At 50.8% G+C, this 24,366-nt stretch overlaps 1 protein-coding gene across 7 annotated transcripts in view; it reads right to left on the reverse strand.

The window, feature by feature from the left end:
- Positions 1-24,366, reverse strand: part of IFT172 (intraflagellar transport 172) — a 553,694-nt gene that overhangs the window by 120,995 nt on the left and 408,333 nt on the right. For 5 of the 7 annotated variants that reach the window (XM_063914907.1, XM_063914905.1, XM_063914908.1 and 2 more), the window contains exons 36-40: positions 19,854-19,952; positions 16,304-16,413; positions 15,352-15,415; positions 9,887-9,973; positions 6,662-6,778 (exon numbers count right to left, since the gene is read on the reverse strand). In XM_063914907.1, the coding sequence (XP_063770977.1) occupies positions 6,662-6,778; positions 9,887-9,973; positions 15,352-15,415; positions 16,304-16,413; positions 19,854-19,952 (477 nt within the window). The remainder of the gene's footprint in view (positions 1-6,661; positions 6,779-9,886; positions 9,974-15,351; positions 15,416-16,303; positions 16,414-19,853; positions 19,953-24,366) is intronic. The other 2 variants (XM_063914906.1, XM_063914909.1) reach the window with 2 other exon arrangements.

A 24,366-nucleotide genomic window follows, 5' to 3' on the forward strand; every position in this document is an offset into this window, starting at 1 on the left:
TATACATGACGCAGCGTGTGTAATACAGAGACAGTGTAACAGCTGCTATTACTGTACATGACGCAGCGTGTGCAATACAGAGACAGTGTAACAGCTGCTATTACTATACATGACGCAGCGTGTGTAATACAGAGACAGTGTAACAGCTGCTATTACTGTACATGACGCAGCGTGTGTACTACAGAGACAGTGTAACAGCTGCTATTACTATACATGACGCAGCGTGTGTAATACAGAGACAGTGTAACAGCTGCTATTACTGTACATGACGCAGCGTGTGTAATACAGAGACAGTGTAACAGCTGCTATTACTGTACATGACGCAGCGTGTGTAATACAGAGACAGTGTAACAGCTGCTATTACTGTACATGACGCAGCGTGTGTACTACAGAGACAGTGTAACAGCTGCTATTACTGTACATGACGCAGCGTGTGTAATACAGAGACAGTGTAACAGCTGCTATTACTGTACATGACGCAGCGTGTGTAATACAGAGACAGTGTAACAGCTGCTATTACTGTACATGACGCAGCGTGTGTAATACAGAGACAGTGTAACAGCTGCTATTACTATACATGACGCAGCGTGTGTAATACAGAGACAGTGTAACAGCTGCTATTACTGTACATGACGCAGCGTGTGTACTACAGAGACAGTGTAACAGCTGCTATTACTGTACATGACGCAGCGTGTGTAATACAGAGACAGTGTAACAGCTGCTATTACTGTACATGACGCAGCGTGTGTAATACAGAGACAGTGTAACAGCTGCTATTACTATACATGACGCAGCGTGTGTAATACAGAGACAGTGTAACAGCTGCTATTACTGTACATGACGCAGCGTGTGTAATACAGAGACAGTGTAACAGCTGCTATTACTGTACATGACGCAGCGTGTGTAATACAGAGACAGTGTAACAGCTGCTATTACTGTACATGACGCAGCGTGTGTAATACAGAGACAGTGTAACAGCTGCTATTACTATACATGACGCAGCGTGTGTAATACAGAGACAGTGTAACAGCTGCTATTACTGTACATGACGCAGCGTGTGTAATACAGAGACAGTGTAACAGCTGCTATTACTATACATGACGCAGCGTGTGTAATACAGAGACAGTGTAACAGCTGCTATTACTGTACATGACGCAGCGTGTGTAATACAGAGACAGTGTAACAGCTGCTATTACTGTACATGACGCAGCGTGTGTAATACAGAGACAGTGTAACAGCTGCTATTACTGTACATGACGCAGCGTGTGTAATACAGAGACAGTGTAACAGCTGCTATTACTATACATGACGCAGCGTGTGTAATACAGAGACAGTGTAACAGCTGCTATTACTATACATGACGCAGCGTGTGTAATACAGAGACAGTGTAACAGCTGCTATTACTGTACATGACGCAGCGTGTGTAATACAGAGACAGTGTAACAGCTGCTATTACTGTACATGACGCAGCGTGTGTAATACAGAGACAGTGTAACAGCTGCTATTACTATACATGACGCAGCGTGTGTAATACAGAGACAGTGTAACAGCTGCTATTACTGTACATGACGCAGCGTGTGTAATACAGAGACAGTGTAACAGCTGCTATTACTATACATGACGCAGCGTGTGTAATACAGAGACAGTGTAACAGCTGCTATTACTGTACATGACGCAGCGTGTGTAATACAGAGACAGTGTAACAGCTGCTATTACTGTACATGACGCAGCGTGTGTAATACAGAGACAGTGTAACAGCTGCTATTACTGTACATGACGCAGCGTGTGTAATACAGAGACAGTGTAACAGCTGCTATTACTGTACATGACGCAGCGTGTGTAATACAGAGACAGTGTAACAGCTGCTATTACTGTACATGACGCAGCGTGTGTAATACAGAGACAGTTTAACAGCTGCTATTACTGTACATGACGCAGCGTGTGTAATACAGAGACAGTGTAACAGCTGCTATTACTGTACATGATGCAGCGTGTGTAATACAGAGACAGTGTAACAGCTGCTATTACTGTACATGACGCAGCGTGTGTACTACAGAGACAGTGTAACAGCTGCTATTACTATACATGACGCAGCGTGTGTAATACAGAGACAGTGTAACAGCTGCTATTACTATACATGACGCAGCGTGTGTAATACAGAGACAGTGTAACAGCTGCTATTACTGTACATGACGCAGCGTGTGTACTACAGAGACAGTGTAACAGCTGCTATTACTGTACATGACGCAGCGTGTGTAATACAGAGACAGTGTAACAGCTGCTATTACTGTACATGACGCAGCGTGTGTAATACAGAGACAGTGTAACAGCTGCTATTACTGTACATGACGCAGCGTGTGTAATACAGAGACAGTGTAACAGCTGCTATTACTGTACATGACGCAGCGTGTGTACTACAGAGACAGTGTAACAGCTGCTATTACTGTACATGACGCAGCGTGTGTACTACAGAGACAGTGTAACAGCTGCTATTACTGTACATGACGCAGCGTGTGTAATACAGAGACAGTGTAACAGCTGCTATTACTGTACATGACGCAGCGTGTGTAATACAGAGACAGTGTAACAGCTGCTATTACTATACATGACGCAGCGTGTGTAATACAGAGACAGTGTAACAGCTGCTATTACTGTACATGACGCAGCGTGTGTAATACAGAGACAGTGTAACAGCTGCTATTACTATACATGACGCAGCGTGTGTAATAGAGACAGTGTAACAGCTGCTATTACTGTACATGACGCAGCGTGTGTAATACAGAGACAGTGTAACAGCTGCTATTACTGTACATGACGCAGCGTGTGTAATACAGAGACAGTGTAACAGCTGCTATTACTGTACATGACGCAGCGTGTGTAATACAGAGACAGTGTAACAGCTGCTATTACTATACATGACGCAGCGTGTGTAATACAGAGACAGTGTAACAGCTGCTATTACTGTACATGACGCAGCGTGTGTACTACAGAGACAGTGTAACAGCTGCTATTACTGTACATGACACAGCGTGTGCGATACAGAGACAGTGTAACAGCTGCTATTACTATACATGACGCAGCGTGTGTAATACAGAGACAGTGTAACAGCTGCTATTACTGTACATGACGCAGCGTGTGTACTACAGAGACAGTGTAACAGCTGCTATTACTGTACATGACACAGCGTGTGCGATACAGAGACAGTGTAACAGCTGCTATTACTATACATGACGCAGCGTGTGTAATACAGAGACAGTGTAACAGCTGCTATTACTATACATGACGCAGCGTGTGTACTACAGAGACAGTGTAACAGCTGCTATTACTGTACATGACGCAGCGTGTGTAATACAGAGACAGTGTAACAGCTGCTATTACTGTACATGACGCAGCGTGTGTAATACAGAGACAGTGTAACAGCTGCTATTACTGTACATGACGCAGCATGTGTAATACAGAGACCGTGTAACAGCTGCTATTACTGTACATGACGCAGCGTGTGTAATACAGAGACAGTGTAACAGCTGCTATTACTGTACATGACGCAGCGTGTGTAATACAGAGACAGTGTAACAGCTGCTATTACTGTACATGACGCAGCGTGTGTAATACAGAGACAGTTGTAACAGCTGCTATTACTGTACATGACGCAGCGTGTGTAATACAGAGACAGTGTAACAGCTGCTATTACTGTACATGACGCAGCGTGTGTAATACAGAGACAGTGTAACAGCTGCTATTACTGTACATGACGCAGCGTGTGTAATACAGAGACAGTGTAACAGCTGCTATTACTGTACATGACGCAGCGTGTGTAATACAGAGACAGTGTAACAGCTGCTATTACTGTACATGACGCAGCGTGTGTAATACAGAGACAGTGTAACAGCTATTACTATACATGACGCAGCGTGTGTAATACAGAGACAGTGTAACAGCTGCTATTACTGTACATGACGCAGCGTGTGTAATACAGAGACAGTGTAACAGCTGCTATTACTGTACATGACGCAGCGTGTGTAATACAGAGATAGTGTAACAGCTGCTATTACTGTACATGACGCAGCGTGTGTAATACAGAGACAGTGTAACAGCTGCTATCACTGTACATGACGCAGCGTGTGTAATACAGAGACAGTGTAACAGCTGCTATTACTGTACATGACGCAGCGTGTGTACTACAGAGACAGTGTAACAGCTGCTATTACTATACATGACGCAGCGTGTGTAATACAGAGACAGTGTAACAGCTGCTATTACTATACATGACGCAGCGTGTGTAATACAGAGACAGTGTAACAGCTGCTATTACTGTACATGACGCAGCGTGTGTAATACAGAGACAGTGTAACAGCTGCTATTACTGTACATGACGCAGCGTGTGTAATACAGAGACAGTGTAACAGCTGCTATTACTATACATGACGCAGCGTGTGTAATACAGAGACAGTGTAACAGCTGCTATTACTGTACATGACGCAGCGTGTGTAATACAGAGACAGTGTAACAGCTGCTATTACTATACATGACGCAGCGTGTGTAATAGAGACAGTGTAACAGCTGCTATTACTGTACATGACGCAGCGTGTGTAATACAGAGACAGTGTAACAGCTGCTATTACTGTACATGACGCAGCGTGTGTAATACAGAGACAGTGTAACAGCTGCTATTACTGTACATGACGCAGCGTGTGTAATACAGAGACAGTGTAACAGCTGCTATTACTATACATGACGCAGCGTGTGTAATACAGAGACAGTGTAACAGCTGCTATTACTGTACATGACGCAGCGTGTGTACTACAGAGACAGTGTAACAGCTGCTATTACTGTACATGACACAGCGTGTGCGATACAGAGACAGTGTAACAGCTGCTATTACTATACATGACGCAGCGTGTGTAATACAGAGACAGTGTAACAGCTGCTATTACTGTACATGACGCAGCGTGTGTAATACAGAGACAGTGTAACAGCTGCTATTACTGTACATGACGCAGCGTGTGTAATACAGAGACAGTGTAACAGCTGCTATTACTATACATGACGCAGCGTGTGTAATACAGAGACAGTGTAACAGCTGCTATTACTGTACATGACGCAGCGTGTAATACAGAGACAGTGTAACAGCTGCTATTACTGTACATGACGCAGCGTGTGTAATACAGAGACAGTGTAACAGCTGCTATTACTGTACATGATGCAGCGTGTGTACTACAGAGACAGTGTAACAGCTGCTATTACTGTACATGACGCAGCGTGTGTAATACATAGACAGTGTAACAGCTGCTATTACTATACATGACGCAGCGTGTGTAATACAGAGACAGTGTAACAGCTGCTATTACTGTACATGACGCAGCGTGTAATACAGAGACAGTGTAACAGCTGCTATTACTGTACATGACGCAGCGTGTGTAATACAGAGACAGTGTAACAGCTGCTATTACTGTACATGACGCAGCGTGTGTAATACAGAGACAGTGTAACAGCTGCTATTACTGTACATGACGCAGCGTGTGTAATACAGAGACAGTGTAACAGCTGCTATTACTGTACATGACGCAGCGTGTGTATACAGAGACAGTGTAACAGCTGCTATTACTGTACATGACGCAGCGTGTGTAATACAGAGACAGTGTAACAGCTGCTATTACTATACATGACGCAGCGTGTGTAATACAGAGACAGTGTAACAGCTGCTATTACTGTACATGACGCAGCGTGTGTAATACAGAGACAGTGTAACAGCTGCTATTACTATACATGACGCAGCGTGTGTAATACAGAGACAGTGTAACAGCTGCTATTACTGTACATGACGCAGCGTGTGTAATACAGAGACAGTGTAACAGCTGCTATTACTGTACATGACGCAGCGTGTGTAATAGAGACAGTGTAACAGCTGCTATTACTATACATGACGCAGCGTGTGTAATACAGAGACAGTGTAACAGCTGCTATTACTGTACATGACGCAGCGTGTGTAATACAGAGATAGTGTAACAGCTGCTATTACTGTACATGACGCAGCGTGTGTAATACAGAGACAGTGTAACAGCTGCTATTACTATACATGACGCAGCATGTGTAATACAGAGACAGTGTAACAGCTGCTATCACTGTACATGACGCAGCGTGTGTACTACAGAGACAGTGTAACAGCTGCTATTACTGTACATGACGCAGCGTGTGTAATACAGAGATAGTGTAACAGCTGCTATTACTGTACATGACGCAGCGTGTGTAATACAGAGACAGTGTAACAGCTGCTATTACTATACATGACGCAGCATGTGTAATACAGAGACAGTGTAACAGCTGCTATCACTGTACATGACGCAGCGTGTGTACTACAGAGACAGTGTAACAGCTGCTATTACTGTACATGAACGCAGCGTGTGTACTACAGAGAAAGTGTAACAGCTGCTATTACTGTACATGAACGCAGCGTGTGTAATACAGAGACAGTGTAACAGCTGCTATTACTATACATGACGCAGCGTGTGTAATACAGAGATAGTGTAACAGCTGCTATTACTGTACATGACGCAGCGTGTGTAATACAGAGACAGTGTAACAGCTGCTATTACTGTACATGACGCAGCGTGTGTGATACAGAGACAGTGTAACAGCTGCTATTACTGTATATAAGGGGTACCTGGGCACTGGCGGGGGCTCCATGCTGCACATACAGGTCCAACGCCTTCTCCCAGCTTCCGTCCTTTATCAGGTGAGTAGCAAACAGTGCCACGTATTTCTGGAGAACTTTATAATTCTGTGGCACAGACACACGGGTCAGACATGGGGGCAAATGAGGAGGGTGCTGGGGGTAATACACAGGCACATGGAGTGTTATTACCCCACACACATGCCCCCCTCTACTCTAACTGTATTCCCCCACTCTCCCCTGTATACTATTACCACACACACCTGCCCTCCACCCCCATTCTACTCTCTATAACTGTATCCCCCCACACTCCCCTGTATACTATTACCCCACACACCTGCCCTCCACCCCCCATTCTACTCTCTATAACTGTATCCCCCCACTCTCCCCTGTATACTATTACCCCACACACCTGCCCTCCACCCCCATTCTACTCTCTATAACTGTATCCCCCCACACTCCCCTGTATACTATTACCCCACACACCTGCCCTCCACCCCCCCTTCTACTCTCTATCCCTACTCTCTACTGTGTACTATTACCCCACACACCTGCCCTCCACCCCCCATTCTACTCTCTATAACTTTATCCCCCCACTCTCTATCCCTACTCTCCCATGTATACTATTACCCCACACACATGCCCCCCACTCTCCCCTGTGTACTGTTACCCCGGCGCACATGCCCCCCACTCTCCCCTGTGTACTGTTACCCCGATGCACATGCCCACCACTCTCCCCTGTGTACGGTTACCCCAGGGCACATGCCCCCCACTCTCCCCTGTGTACTGTTACCCCGGCGCACATGCCCACCACTCTCCCCTGTGTACTGTTACCCCGGCGCACATGCGCCCCCCACTCTCCCCTGTGTACTGTTACCCCGACGCACATGCCCCCCACTCTCCCCTGTGTACGGTTACCCCAGGGCACATGCCCCCCACTCTCCCCTGTGTACTGTTACCCCGGCGCACATGCGCCCCCCACTCTCCCCTGTGTACTGTTACCCCGACGCACATGCCCCCCACTCTCCCGTGTACTGTTACCCCGGCGCACATGCCCCCCACTCTCCCCTGTGTACTGTTACCCCGGCGCACATGCCCCCCACTCTCCCCTGTGTACTGTTACCCCGGCGCACATGCTCCCCACTCTCCCCTGTGTACTGTTACCCCGGCGCACATGCGCCCCCCACTCTCCCCTGTGTACTGTTGCCCCGACGCACATGCCCCCCACTCTCCCGTGTACTGTTACCCCGGCGCACATGCCCCCCACTCTCCCCTGTGTACTGTTAACCCGGCGCACATGCCCCCCACTCTCCCATGTGTACCATTACCCCGGCACTCTCTCCTGTGTACCATTACCCCGGCACTCTCCCCTGTGTACCGTTACCCCGGCACGCTCTCCTGTGCACTGTTACCCTGGCACGCTCCCCTGTGCACTGTTACCCTGGCACGCTCTCCTGTGCACCGTTACCCCGGCACTCTCTCCTGTGTACCGTTACCCCGGCACTCTCTCCTGTGTACCGTTACCCCGGCACGCTCTCCTGTGTACCGTTACCCTGGCACTCTCTCCTGTGTACCGTTACCCCGGCACGCTCTCCTGTGTACCGTTACCCTGGCACCCTCTCCTGTGTACTATTAACCCGGCACTCTCCCCTGTGTACCGTTACCCTGGCACTCTCTCCTGTGTACCATTACCCCGGCACTCTCTCCTGTGTACCATTACCCCGGCACTCTCTCCTGTGTACCATTACCCCGGCACTCTCTCCTGTGTACCATCACCTCGGCACGCTCCCCTGTGTACCATTACCCCGGCACGCTCTCCTGTGTACCGTTACCCTGGCACTCTCTCCTGTGTACTATTACCCCGGCACTCTCTCCTGTGTACCGTTACCCCGGCACTCTCTCCTGTGCACTGTTACCCCGGCACTCTCTCCTGTGTACCATTACCCCGGCACTCTCTCCTGTGCACTGTTACCCCGGCACTCTCTCCTGTGTACCATTACCCCGGCACTCTCTCCTGTGTACCATTACCCCGGCACTCTCTCCTGTGTACCGTTACCCTGGCACTCTCTCCTGTGTACCATTACCCCGGCACGCTCTCCTGTGTACCGTTACCCTGGCACCCTCTCCTGTGTACTATTACCCCGGCACTCTCCCCTGTGTACCGTTACCCTGGCACTCTCTCCTGTGTACCATTACCCCGGCACTCTCTCCTGTGTACCATTACCCCGGCACTCTCTCCTGTGCACTGTTACCCCGGCACTCTCTCCTGTGTACCATTACCCCGGCACGCTCTCCTGTGTACCATTACCCCGGCACTCTCTCCTGTGCACTGTTACCCCGGCACTCTCTCCTGTGCACTGTTACCCCGGCACTCTCTCCTGTGTACCGTTACCCCGGCACTCTCTCCTGTGTACCATTACCCTGGCACTCTCTCCTGTGTACCATTACCCCGGCACTCTCTCCTGTGTACCATTACCCCGGCACTCTCTCCTGTGCACTGTTACCCCGGCACTCTCTCCTGTGCACTGTTACCCCGGCACTCTCTCCTGTGTACCATTACCCCGGCACTCTCTCCTGTGTACCATTACCCTGGCACTCTCTCCTGTGTACCATTACCCTGGCACTCTCTCCTGTGTACCATTACCCCGGCACTCTCTCCTGTGTACCATTACCCTGGCACTCTCTCCTGTGTACCATTACCCTGGCACTCTCTCCTGTGTACCATTACCCCGGCACTCTCTCCTGTGCACTATTACCCTGGCACTCTCTCCTGTGCACTATTACCCTGGCACGCTCTCCTGTGTACCACTACCCTGGCACTCTCCTCTGGGCACCGTTACCCTGGCACTCTCCCCTGGGCACAGTTACCCGGGCACACCTGCTCTCCATGTCACCGCTTCCCCTCCTCTTGCTGAATATCAGGTCTGTGTGTGGGAAATAGACTCCTCTACTCGATCACTTTATCACTAGGAAATCGCTATCGCTGAGTCTGGGATGTCCGCTGCTCTCATGTCCTGCACAGGCCACTGCACGCACTGCTACATGTAACACTCACTCCGAGCTCCACTGCCTCCATTATCACCTTACACTGGATGTCTGAGGACTTTCTTATACTCCCCATGTTTCAGTCTGACAAGTTTTACATAAGGAGGCAAGGCTCTGAGACGGCGATACCTCACTATAATAAGATGTCACGCTGGGCATATATCTCCGTACCTGCTGAGCCGCTATGTCCAGACACTTCTCCCATTGCCCCCGATCTGCGTACATATCCAGAGCAGCCAAAACATCAACGCCAACCAGCTGGAAGACAAGAAACATATCATACACACAAACAAGGGGTTACTACAAGAAACCGCACATGTATTGACAATGGTGGGAGATTAAGGGGAGCAGGAGAGGTAGATGGGAGGAAGGGATATTATGTGCAGCAGGAGAGGTAGATGGGAGGAAGGGATATTACGTGGAGCAGGAGAGGTAGATGGGAGGAAGGGATATTACGTGGAGCAGGAGAGGTAGACGGGAGGAAGGGATATTACGGGGAGCAGGAGAGGTAGATGGGAGGATGGAATATTATGAGGAGTAGGAGAGGTAGATGGGAAGAAGGGATATTACGTGGAGCAGAAGAGGTAGATGAGAGGAAGGGATATTACGTGGAGCAGGAGAGGTAGATGGGAGGATGGGATATTACATGGAGCAGGAGAGGTAGATGGGAGGAAGGGATAATACGGGGAGCAGGAGCGGTAGATGGGAGGAAGGGATATTACGTGGAGCAGGAGAGGTAGATGGGAGGAAGGGATATTACGTGGAGCAGTAGAGGTAGATGGGAGGAAGGGATATTACGTGGAGCGGGAGAGGTAGATGGGAGGAAGGGATATTACGTGGAGCAGGAGAGGTAGAAAGGAGGAAGGGATATTACGTGGAGCGGGAGAGGTAGATGGGAGGAAGGGATATTACGTGGAGCAGGAGAGGCAGATGGGAGGAAGGGATATTACGTGGAGCAGGAGAGGTAGATGGGAGGAAGGGATATTACGTGGAGCAGGAGAGGTAGATGGGAGGAAGGGATATTACGTGGAGCAGGAGAGGTAGATGGGAGGATGGAATATTATGTGGAGTAGGAGAGGTAGATGGGAGGAGGGGATATTACGAGGAGCAGGAGAGGTAGATGGGAGGATGGGAGGAAGGGATATTACGTGGAGGAGGAGAGGTAGATGGGAGGAAGGGATATTACGTGGAGCAGGAGAGGTAGATGGGAGGATGGGATATTACGTGGAGCAGGAGAGGTAGATGGGAGGATGGGAGGAAGGGATATTACGTGGAGCAGGAGAGGTAGATGGGAGGAAGGGATATTACGTGGAGCAGGAGAGGTAGATGGGAGGAAGGGATATTACGTGGAGCAGGAGAGGTAGATGGGAGGAAGGGATATTACGTGGAGCAGGAGAGGTAGATGGGAGGAAGGGATATTACGGGGAGCAGAGGAGGTGGATGGGAGGAAGGGATATTACGTGGAGCAGGAGAGGTAGATGGGAGGAAGGGATATTACGTGGAGCAGTAGAGGTAGATGGGAAGAAGGGATATTACGGGGAGCAGGGGAGGTGGATGGGAGGAAGGGATATTACGTGGAGCAGGAGAGGTAGATGGGAGGAAGGGATATTACGTGGAGCAGTAGAGGTAGATGGGAGGAAGGGATATTACATGGAGCAGTAGAGGTAGATGGGAGGAAGGGATATTACGGGGAGCAGGAGAGGTAGATGGGAGGATGGGATATTATGTGGAGCAGTAGAGGTATGGGAGGAAGGGATATTACGTGGAGCAGGAGAAGTAGGTGGGAGGAAGGGATATTACGGGGAGCAGGAGAAGTAGATGGGAGGAAGGGATATTACGTGGAGCAGTAGAGGTAGATGGGAGGAATGGATATTACGTGGAGCAGTAGAGGTAGATGGGAGGAAGGTATATTACGTGGAGCAGGAGAGGCAGATGGGAGGAAGGGATATTACGTGGACCAGTAAAGGTAGATGGGAGGAAGGGATATTACGTGGAGCAGGAGTGGTAGATGGGAGGAAGGGATATTACATGGAGCAGAAGAGGTAGATGGGAGGATGGGATATTACGTGGAGCAGTAGAGGTATGGGAGGAAGGGATATTACGTGGAGCAGTAGAGGCAGATGGGAGGTAGGTGTATTACGTGGAGCAGTAGAGGTATGGGAGGAAGGGATATTACGTGGAGCAGTAGAGGTAGATGGGAGGAAGGGATATTACATGGAGCAGGAGAGGTAGATGGGAGGAAGGGATATTACGTGGAGCAGTAGAGGTAGATGGGAGGAAGGGATATTACGTGGAGGAGGAAAGGCAGATGGGAAGAAGGGATATTACGTGGACCAGTAAAGGTAGATGGGAGGAAGGGATATTACGTGGAGCAGGAGTGGTAGATGTTAGGAAGGGATATTACGTGGAGCAAGAGAGGTAGATGGGAGGAAGGGATATTACGGGGAGGAGGAGAGGTAGATGTGAGGAAGGGATATTACGGGGAGCAGGAGAGGCAGATGGGAGGAAGGGATATTACGTGGAGCAGGAGAGGTAGATGGGAGGAAGGGATATTACGTGGAGCAGTAGAGGTAGATGGGAGTAAGGGATATTACGTGGAGCAGTAGAGGTATGGGAGGAAGGGATATTACGTGGAGCAGGAGAAGTAGATGGGAGGAAGGGATATTACGTGGAGCAGTAGAGGTAGATGGGAGGAAGGGATATTACGTGGAGCAGGAGAGGTAGATGGGAGGAAGGGATATTACGTGGAGCAGGAGAGGTAGATGGGAGGAAGGGATATTACGGGGAGCAGAGGAGGTGGATGGGAGGAAGGGATATTACGTGGAGCAGGAGAGGTAGATGGGAGGAAGGGATATTACGTGGAGCAGTAGAGGTATATGGGAAGAAGGGATATTACGGGGAGCAGGGGAGGTGGATGGGAGGAAGGGATATTACGTGGAGCAGGAGAGGTAGATGGGAGGAAGGGATATTACGTGGAGCAAGAGAGGTAGATGGGAGGAAGGGATATTACGTGGAGCAAGAGAGGTAGATGGGAGGAAGGGATATTACGTGGAGCAGGAGAGGTAGATGGTAGGAAGGGATATTACGTGGAGCAGGAGAGGTAGATGGGAGGAAGGGATATTACGTGGACCAGTAAAGGTAGATGGGAGGAAGGGATATTACGTGGAGCAGGAGTGGTAGATGTTAGGAAGGGATATTACGTGGAGCAAGAGAGGTAGATGGGAGGAAGGGATATTACGGGGAGGAGGCGAGGTAGATGGGAGGAAGGGATATTACGTGAAGCAGGAGAGGCAGATGGGAGGAAGGGATATTACGGGGAGGAGGAGAGGTAGATGGGAGGAAGGGATATTACGGGGAGCAGGAGAGGTAGATGGGAGGAAGGGATATTACGGGGAGGAGGAGAGGTAGATGTGAGGAAGGGATATTACGGGGAGCAGGAGAGGCAGATGGGAGGAAGGGATATTACGTGGAGCAGGAGAGGTAGATGGGAGGATGGAATATTACGTGGAGCAAGAGAGGTAGATGGGAGGAAGGGATATTACGTGGAGCAGGAGAGGTAGATGGTAGGAAGGGATATTACGTGGAGCAGGAGAGGTAGATGGGAGGATGGGATAATACATGGAGCAGGAGAGGTAGATGGGAGGAAGGGATATTACGGGGAGCAGGAGAGGTAGATGGGAGGAAGGGATATTACGGGGAGCAGTAGAGGTAGATGGGAGGAAGGGATATTACGTGGAGCAGGAGAGGTAGAAAGGAGGAAGGGATATTACGTGGAGCAGGAGAGGCAGATGGTAGGAAGGGATATTACGTGGAGCAGGAGAGGTAGATGGGAGGAAGGGATATTACGTGGAGCAGGAGAGGTAGATGGGAGGAAGGGATATTACGTGGAGCAGGAGAGGTAGATGGGAGGAAGGGATATTACATGGAGCAGGAGAGGTAGATGGGAGGAAGGGATATTACGTGGAGCAGGAGAGGTAGATGGGAGGAAGGAATATTACGTGGAGCTGTAGAGGCAGATGGGAGGAAGGGATATTACGTGGAGCAGGAGAGGTAGAAAGGAGGAAGGGATATTACGTGGAGCAGGAGAGGTAGATGTTAGGAAGGGATATTACGTGGAGCAGGAGAGGTAGATGGGAGGATGGGATATTACATGGAGCAGGAGAGGTAGATGGGAGGAAGGGATATTACGGGGAGCAGGAGAGGTAGATGGGAGGAAGGGATATTACATGGAGCAGGAGAGGTAGAAAGGAGGAAGGGATATTACGTGGAGCAGGAGAGGCAGATGGGAGGAAGGGATATTACGTGGAGCAGGAGAGGCAGATGGGAGGAAGGGATATTACATGGAGCAGGAGAGGTAGATGGGAGGAAGGGATATTACGGGGAGGAGGAGAGGTAGATGGGAGGAAGGGATATTACGTGGTGCAGGAGAGGTAGATGGGAGGAAGGAATATTACGTGGAGCTGTAGGGGTAGAGAGTGAAGAACCAGGGTAAGTGGAGCAGTAGGAGGAATGGTAAGGAGTCACATAAGGGCTGTTAGGTAGGTTGGTGATACGGATAGAGACACATATGGGCTGTTAGGTAGGTTGGTGTTACGGATAGAGACACATATGGGCTGTTAGGTAGGTTGGTGATACGGATAGAGACACATATGGGCTGTTAGGTAGGTTGGTGATACGGATAGAGACACACATGGGCTGTCAGGTAGGTTGGTGATACAGATAGAGACACATATGGGCTGTTAGGTAGGTTGGTGATACGGATGGAGACACATATGGGCTGTCAGGTAGGTTGGTGATACGGATAGAGACACATATGGGCTGTTAGGTAGGTTGGTGTTACGGATAGAGACACATATGGGCTGTTAGGTAGGTTGGTGATACGGATAGAGACACATATGGGCTGTTAGGTAGGTTGGTGATACGGATAGAGACACATATGGGCTGTTAGGTAGGTTGGTGATACGGATGGAGACACATATGGGCTGTCAGGTAGGTTGGTGATACGGATGGAGACACATATGGGCTGTCAGGTAGGTTGGTGATACGGATGGAGACACATATGGGCTGTTAGGTAGGATGGTGTTACGGATAGAGACACATATGGGCTGTCAGGTAGGTTGATGATACGGATGGAGACACATATGGGCTGTCAGGTAGGTTGGTGATACGGATAGAGACACATATGGGCTGTGGGCTGTTAGGTAGGTTGGTGATACGGATAGAGACACATATGGGCTGTAAGGTAGGTTGGTGATACGGATGGAGACACATATGGGCTGTCAGGTAGGTTGGTGATACGGATAGAGACACATATGGGCTGTCAGGTAGGTTGGTGATACGGATGGAGACACATATGGGCTGTCAGGTAGGTTGGTGATACGGATGGAGACACATATGGGCTGTTAGGTAGGTTGGTGATACGGATGGAGACACATATGGGCTGTTAGGTAGGTTGGTGATACGGATGGAGACACATATGGGCTGTTAGGTAGGTTGGTGATACGGATGGAGACACATATGGGCTGTTAGGTAGGTTGGTGATACGGATGGAGACACATATGGGCTGTTAGGTAGGTTGGTGATACGGATGGAGAAGATAGTTCTGGGCAGAGAAAATAAATAAAATATTATCTCACAGAATCAACTTTTCCCTGATTCTTCAAGTAGTCTTTATATCGCTCATCCACGTACTGCTCGTACCTGTACAGGGGAAGACATTGCACACGTCACAATCAGTGGTATTAGGTGGTGCCCCCTGGGACTGGCATCGGTGGCAGTAATAGTGGGGTGTACGGGGTGTAAGCATGTCACTGGGACTGTGCCACAATCAGTGGTATTAGGTGGTGCCCCCCCCAGGACCGGCATCGGTGGCAGTAATAGTGGGGTGTACGGGGTGTAAGCATATCACTGGGACTGTGCCACAATCAGTGATATTAGGTGGTGCCCCCCCCCAGGACTGGCATCGGTGGCAGTAATAGTGGGGTGTACGGGGTGTAAGCATGTCACTGGGACTGTGCCACAATCAGTGGTATTAGGTGGTGCCCCCCCCCAGGACTGGCATCGGTGGCGGTAATAGTGGGGTGTACGGGGTGTAAGCATGGCATCGGTGGCAGTAATAGTAGGGTGTACGGGGTGTAAGCATGTCACTGGGACTGTGCCACAATCAGTGGCATTAGGTGGTGCCCCCCCCCAGGACTGGCATCGGTGGCAGTAATAGTGGGGTGTACGGGGTGTAAGCATGGCATCGGTGGCAGTAATAGTAGGGTGTACGGGGTGTAAGCATGTCACTGGGACTGTGCCACAATCAGTGGCATTAGGTGGTGCCCCCCCCAGGACCGGCATCGGTGGCAGTAATAGTGGGGTGTAAGCATGTCACTGGGACTGTGCTACAATCAGTGGTATTAGGTGGTGCCCCCCCGGGACTGGCATCGGTGGCAGTAATAGTGGGGTGTAAGCATGTCACTGGGACTGTGCCACAATCAGTGGTATTAGGTGGTGCCCCCCGGGACTGGCATCGGTGGCAGTAATAGTGGGGTGTACAGGGTGTAAGCATGTTGGGGCTGTGCCACACACGAGACCTGGCATTACCTGGCATCCAGCTCCTTTGCCACTCGCTTTGCTTTGTTCCACTCTTCCCCATATATAAAGGCATCGATGGCTTCCTTGACGAGGTCCAGGTTCAGATAGAGCTCAGCTGCCTGATAGTACACCGGGATATATATATATTTATTCCTATCCCCTCACACAGGATAATCACACGATGGCACTTTATTCACTACACCATAATCAGCCAATCACGTGGCAACAACTCAATGCATACAAGCATAATGCTATGGCCAAGATGTTCAGTTGTTGATCAGTTTGAGCACCAGAATTGACTCTTTGTAGTGATTTAATGCCAGACCACAGATCTTGGGTATCGCACAATCTATTGACCTCCTGGGATGTCATGAGCAACAGATTACAGCAAACCAAAATCATAGAGGGAGTGGCGACTCTGTGGGTAACCCCCACTGTAAGGAACGCCCAATTTTATATGGAAATGGGCATGACTGTAATTGGGCGACTTATCAATGTACAGTACAGATGGAGCCCTGCTCATCTACCCCTACTGTATTGTTATCTGTATTGTATTACAGCTGAGAACAATAGATGAAAGGTTTATGCTAATAAGCCTTGGTGCAGCAGAGAAGATAGATGAGCGTGGCTCCAGCTGTATATTGTATGGTAGAAAGTGAAGTAGACTGACCACTGGTTGACACCTAATGACTCTGCTGGGATAGAGCTTTATACAGTACAGCCAGAGGTGTCAGATACCCTGTGATGCCGGAAGCCAGAGTTGGTTTGGAGAATGCATTTACAGTAAGTGCCTGGGGGGAATCCCTCAGAGACGCTTTAGCCAGCAGGGTGTGACTTTCCCTTCCTGGGACCTGGTTGTAAAGGCCAGGATATTTACGCAGGCCTCATACTACAGCTGTAAAGCAAGCCATGAAATATGAGAAAACTAGTCCAGGGCTCATTACCAGACCAGCCAGAAAGATCAGAAAATCCGCCCCTGCCAGAATGGCTGAGAAACCTCAGTATGAGCTGAAACTCAATGCATTCTAGCTTTGGAAGGGTTAAACAGGAATCCCAAGCGGTGGGGGCTGGAGGTGAATTGGAAGGGGTTTAAATATGGGACACAATTCATTCATTATAGTGAAGGGGTCGAGATGATCATAATGAAACATACCTACCGGAGGAGACTTCACCTCAATCAGCGTTCAGCCCTGCCTAGGTGATATGAATTTTGTACCTTTTTTCCCCTATTTTTATTTCTTGAGATTGTAATTACTTATGTGGCTATTTACACTATTATATTCTTGTAACCTTTCTTTTTTCTGTAACAATAAGCTTTGAAGTTTTTACTTAAATTAAATTATCTTAATTTTAGTTCTGGTTGTCTGTATTTTTAAACCACAACCTTGAGAGGCTCATGTTACCTAATTTTTTACGTATTAATAATTGTGTGCGGGTGAGAGCAGAAGCTTGCCCTGGGCGTGGTCCCTCAAAGGTCGCTTAGCCTGGCTGGCGCAGCAACTGGTTCTTCTGCTGGTGGTAATCAGTAAGTTGTCACGGGCAGCGTTCTCAGATTGGCGTATCTGAACAATCACCGCACCCAGAATCGTGACACCCACTGCTTCTATTTATGAGTGGGACTAGTACTAAGCACTGCCAGGGTTCACTCGTCTGCCCCGCAGAAAGACTCCCAATAAAAGTTGCTTCTGTGCAGAACCAGAAGGGGTGGGTCTTAAATGCGTCACCACTAGGTATGATGACATTAAGCCCCGTCCCTTCGAGGATAAACATTGCAGAACTTTATAAAAGCCAGGGAATAGGGCAGAGGGCAGGAACACTGTGCTTCCTGATCCAACCCAGCCTCATAGATTCAGCAGAGGACGTGTGATCACCAGACAACAGCCGTGCACTGCAGAAATCACTGCAAAGCCCAGACATGGGGAATATGTCTTACATCTAGGATTATGGTACACAAGAGAGTACACTGGGTGGTGATCAGCTGTGACCCTCTGACCGTATCACCCTGCACTGCCGCAATCATTATGCAGCCCGTCCTCTAATGGCCACTACCTGCAGGGTAAAACGCCATAGCACACGTCATCTCACGCTGGTACCAGGAACATAACCACCAGCTCCGTGTACCCCAATGGCCGCAGCCTCCTGTCCTCTAATGCCGCTTCCAGCAGGGTAACACGCCATGTCACACAGCACACGTCATCACTGGTACCAGGAACATAACCACCAGCTCCGTGTACCCCAATGGGCGCAGCCTCCTGTCCTCTAATGCCGCTTCCAGCAGGGTAACACGCCATGTCACACAGCACACGTCATCACTGGTACCAGGAACATAACCACCAGCTCCGTGTACCCAAATGGCCGCAGCCTCCTGTCCTCTAATGCCGCTTCCAGCAGGGTAACACGCCATGTCACACAGCACACGTCATCACTGGTACCAGGAACATAACCACCAGCTCCGTGTACCCCAATGGCCGCAGCCTCCTGTCCTCTAATGCCGCTTCCAGCAGGGTAACACGCCATGTCACACAGCACACGTCATCACTGGTACCAGGAACATAACCACCAGCTCCGTGTACCCCAATGGCCGCAGCCTCCTGTCCTCTAATGCCGCTTCCAGCAGGGTAACACGCCATGTCACACAGCACACGTCATCACTGGTACCAGGAACATAACCACCAGCTCCGTGTACCCCAATGGCCGCAGCCTCCTGTCCTCTAATGCCGCTTTCAGCAGGGTAACACGCCATGTCACACAGCACACGTCATCACTGGTACCAGGAACATAACCAACAGCTCCGTGTACCCCAATGGCCGCAGCCTCCTGTCCTCTAATGCCGCTTCCAGCAGGGTAACACGCTATGTCACACAGCACACGTCATCACTGGTACCAGGAACATAACCACCAGCTCCGTGTACCGATCCTCTAATGGTCACTTTAGTAGGGTAACACACAGGAGGTAGAGACATATAGCCTATGTACCCATACACGGGTGGGGGTGGGGATATATACCCTAAACACACACGGGAGGGGGGGATATATACCCTATATACACATACACGGGAGGGGGTATGTATACCCTATATACACGTACACGGGAGGGGGGATATATACCCTATATACACATAAACGAGAGGGGGGGAGGGGAAAAGACACATACCCTATACACACACACGGGAGGGGGGATGTATACCCTATATACACATACACGGGAGGGGGGATATATACCCTGTATACACACACACCGGGGGGGGGGACACATACCCTATATACACACACGGGAGGGGGGGATATATACCCTATATACACATACACGGGAGGGGGGATATATACCCTATATACACATACACGGGAGGGGGGATATATACCCTATATACACATACACGGGAGGGGGGATAAATAGCCTATATACACATACACGGGAGGGGGGATAAATAGCCTATATACACATACACGAGAGGGGGGATATATAACCTATATACACATACACGGGAGGGGGGATATATACCCTGTATACACACACGGGGGGAGGATCGACACATACCCTATATACACAGTCTCTTACCGCATTGTGTTTTCCAGCAGACACTAGCTTAGGGCCGACCACATGAATTACTTCCAAACTTCTGCTTGGAACCAGGAACTTGATGGATAATTCGGCGGCCTAGGGAGAGGTGAAAGGTCATCTCAGATGCAGAATTCCGCTGACCAGAAATGACATTCAGAGGTGCAAGGAAGGAGCGGAGTATCCCAGTAACTAATACAGCTCTGCTCCCAGTGCTAGACGGGCCAGCGAGGCCACAGAGTAACCATTCATACACACATACAGAACATGACACAATACGTACCACATGCTGTTACCCTCTGCCGGTTCAGCTCCACCATATACCACATCATAAGAAGGCGGAGCTGGGGTTCCCAGGCCTGTGATTGGCTGGCAGCAACGCATCACTAGGTGATATTTGCGCAGGCACTGTGTGGAGACCATGTGTCTCTCGCTGTTGTGTCACTTTGTTAAGGTACGGCGTCATGTTGTCCAAATGCCGACACGGTGAGAATGTGAATGAGCCACGTCCTAGCTCCTGGGGAGCCAGGGCCAGTGATTTGTGGGCGACTTTCACACCCTAAACTATTTCTTTTGTAACATGGTTCTGATTATATCCCTCGTCTAAATGGCAATTACAGATAACTACAGGTCTTCCCAGATAAGAGCAGGGGGAGGGGGGTGTAAATTGTCTAATAAGGGGCTCCTACATTGCCTGCACCGTGTCTGTTACACGCAGAATGCTTTACACCCCGACCGCCTGCACCGTGTCTGTTACACGCCGACTGTTTTACACCCCAACCGCCTGCACCGTATCTGTTACACGCCGACTGTTTTACACCCCGACCGCCTGCACCGTATCTGTTACACGCCGACTGTTTTACACCCCAACCGCCTGCACCGTATCTGTTACACGCCGACTGCTTTACACCCCGACAGCCTGCACCGTATCTGTTACACGCCGACTGTTTTACACCCCAACCGCCTGCACCGTATCTGTTACACGCAGACTGTTTTACACCCCAACCGCCTGCACCGTATCTGTTACACGCCGACTGCTTTACACCCCGACAGCCTGCACCGTATCTGTTACACGCCGACTGTTTTACACCCCAACCGCCTGCACCGTATCTGTTACACGCAGACTGCTTTACACCCCGACCGCCTGCACCGTATCTATTACACGCGAACTGATTTACACCCCAACCGTCTGCACCATATCTGTTACACGCCGACTGCTTTACACCCCGACAGCCTGCACCGTATCTATTACACGCCGACTGATTTACACCCCAACCGTCTGCACCGTATCTGTTACACGCAGACTGCTTTACACCCCGACAGCCTGCACCGTATCTGTTACACGCCGACTGCTTTACACCCCGACCGCCTGCACCGTATCTATTACACGCCGACTGCTTTACACCCCGACCGCCTGCACAGTCACTGTTACACGCCGACTGATTTACCCCCCGACCACCTGCACAGTCACTGTTACACGCCAATTGCTTTACCCCCCGACCACCTGCACAGTCACTGTTACACGCCAACTGCGTTACCTCCCGACCACCTGCACAGTCACTGTTACACGCCAACTGCTTTACCCCCCGACCACCTGCACAGTCACTGTTACACGCCAACTGCTTTACCTCCCGACCACCTGCACAGTCACTGTTACACGCCAACTGCTTTACCCCCCGACCACCTGCACAGTCACTGTTACACGCCAACTGCGTTACCCCCCGACCACCTGCACAGTCACTGTTACACGCCAACTGCGTTACCTCCCGACCGCCTGCACAGTCACTGTTACACGCCAACTGCTTTACCCCCCGACCACCTGCACAGTCACTGTTACACGCCAACTGCTTTACCCCCCGACCACCTGCACAGTCACTGTTACACGCCAACTGCGTTACCCCCCGACCACCTGCACAGTCACTGTTACACGCCAACTGCTTTACCCCCCGACCACCTGCACAGTCACTGTTACACGCCAACTGCTTTACCTCCCGACCACCTGCACAGTCACTGTTACACGCCAACTGCTTTACCTCCCGACCACCTGCACAGTCACTGTTACACGCCAACTGCTTTACCTCCCGACCACCTGCACAGTCACTGTTACACGCCAACTGCGTTACCTCCCGACCACCTGCACAGTCACTGTTACACGCCAACTGCGTTACCCCCCGACCACCTGCACAGTCACTGTTACACGCCGACTGCGTTACCCCCCGACCACCTGCACAGTCACTGTTACACGCCAACTGCTTTACCCCCCGACCACCTGCAGTCACTGTTACACGCCAACTGCTTTACCCCCCGACCACCTGCACAGTCACTGTTACACGCCAACTGCTTTACCTCCCGGCCACCTGCACAGTCACTGTTACACGCCAACTGCTTTACCTCCCGACCACCTGCACAGTCACTGTTACACGCCAACTGCTTTACCCCCCGACCACCTGCACAGTCACTGTTACACGCCAACTGCGTTACCTCCCGACCACCTGCACAGTCACTGTTACACGCCGACTGCGTTACCTCCCGACCACCTGCAGTCACTGTTACACGCCAACTGCTTTACCTCCCGACCACCTGCACAGTCACTGTTACACGCCAACTGCGTTACCTCCCGACCACCTGCACAGTCACTGTTACACGCCAACTGCTTTACCCCCCGACCGCCTGCACAGTCACTGTTACACGCCAACTGCTTTACCTCCCGACCACCTGCACAGTCACTGTTACACGCCAACTGCTTTACCTCCCGACCACCTGCACAGTCACTGTTACACGCCAACTGCGTTACCTCCCGACCACCTGCAGTCACTGTTACACGCCAACTGCTTTACCTCCCGACCACCTGCACAGTCACTGTTACACGCCAACTGCGTTACCTCCCGACCACCTGCACAGTCACTGTTACACGCCAACTGCGTTACCTCCCGACCACCTGCACAGTCACTGTTACACGCCGACTGCGTTACCTCCCGACCGCCTGCACAGTCACTGTTACACGCCAACTGCGTTACCTCCCGACCGCCTGCACAGTCACTGTTACACGCCAACTGCTTTACCCCCCGACCGCCTGCACAGTCACTGTTACACGCCAACTGCTTTACCTCCCGACCACCTGCACAGTCACTGTTACACGCCAACTGCTTTACCTCCCGACCACCTGCACAGTCACTGTTACACGCCGACTGCTTTACCCCCCGACCACCTGCACAGTCACTGTTACACGCCAACTGCTTTACCTCCCGACCACCTGCACAGTCACTGTTACACGCCAACTGCTTTACCCCCCGACCGCCTGCACAGTCACTGTTACACGCCAACTGCTTTACCTCCCGACCACCTGCACAGTCACTGTTACACGCCAACTGCTTTACCCCCCGACCACCTGCACAGTCACTGTTACACGCCAACTGCTTTACCCCCCGACCACCTGCACAGTCACTGTTACACGCCAACTGCTTTACCCCCCGACCACCTGCACAGTCACTGTTACACGCCAACTGCGTTACCCCCCGACCGCCTGCACAGTCACTGTTACACGCCAACTGCGTTACCTCCCGACCGCCTGCACAGTCACTGTTACACGCCAACTGCGTTACCTCCCGACCACCTGCACAGTCACTGTTACACGCCAACTGCGTTACCTCCCGACCACCTGCACAGTCACTGTTACACGCCAACTGCTTTACCTCCCGACCGCCTGCACAGTCACTGTTACACGCCAACTGCTTTACCCCCCGACCGCCTGCACAGTCACTGTTACACGCCAACTGCTTTACCCCCCGACCACCTGCACAGTCACTGTTACACGCCAACTGCTTTACCTCCCGACCACCTGCACAGTCACTGTTACACGCCAACTGCTTTACCTCCCGACCACCTGCACAGTCACTGTTACACGCAGACTGCTTTACCCCCCGACCACCTGCACAGTCACTGTTACACGCCAACTGCTTTACCCCCCGACCACCTGCACAGTCACTGTTACACGCCAACTGCTTTACCCCCCGACCACCTGCACAGTCACTGTTACACGCCAACTGCTTTACCTCCCGACCACCTGCACAGTCACTGTTACACGCCAACTGCTTTACCCCCCGACCACCTGCACAGTCACTGTTACACGCCAACTGCTTTACCCCCCGACCGCCTGCACAGTCACTGTTACACGCCAACTGCTTTACCTCCCGACCACCTGCACAGTCACTGTTACACGCAGACTGCTTTACCCCCCGACCACCTGCACAGTCACTGTTACACGCCAACTGCTTTACCCCCCGACCACCTGCACAGTCACTGTTACACGCCAACTGCTTTACCCCCCGACCACCTGCACAGTCACTGTTACACGCCAACTGCTTTACCCCCCGACCACCTGCACAGTCACTGTTACACGCCAACTGCTTTACCCCCCGACCACCTGCACAGTCACTGTTACACGCCAACTGCTTTACCCCCCGACCACCTGCACAGTCACTGTTACACGCCAACTGCTTTACCCCCCGACCAC

This window comes from Pseudophryne corroboree, chromosome 4 (genome assembly GCF_028390025.1).
Source record: "Pseudophryne corroboree isolate aPseCor3 chromosome 4, aPseCor3.hap2, whole genome shotgun sequence".
Classification (NCBI taxonomy): domain Eukaryota; kingdom Metazoa; phylum Chordata; class Amphibia; order Anura; family Myobatrachidae; genus Pseudophryne; species Pseudophryne corroboree.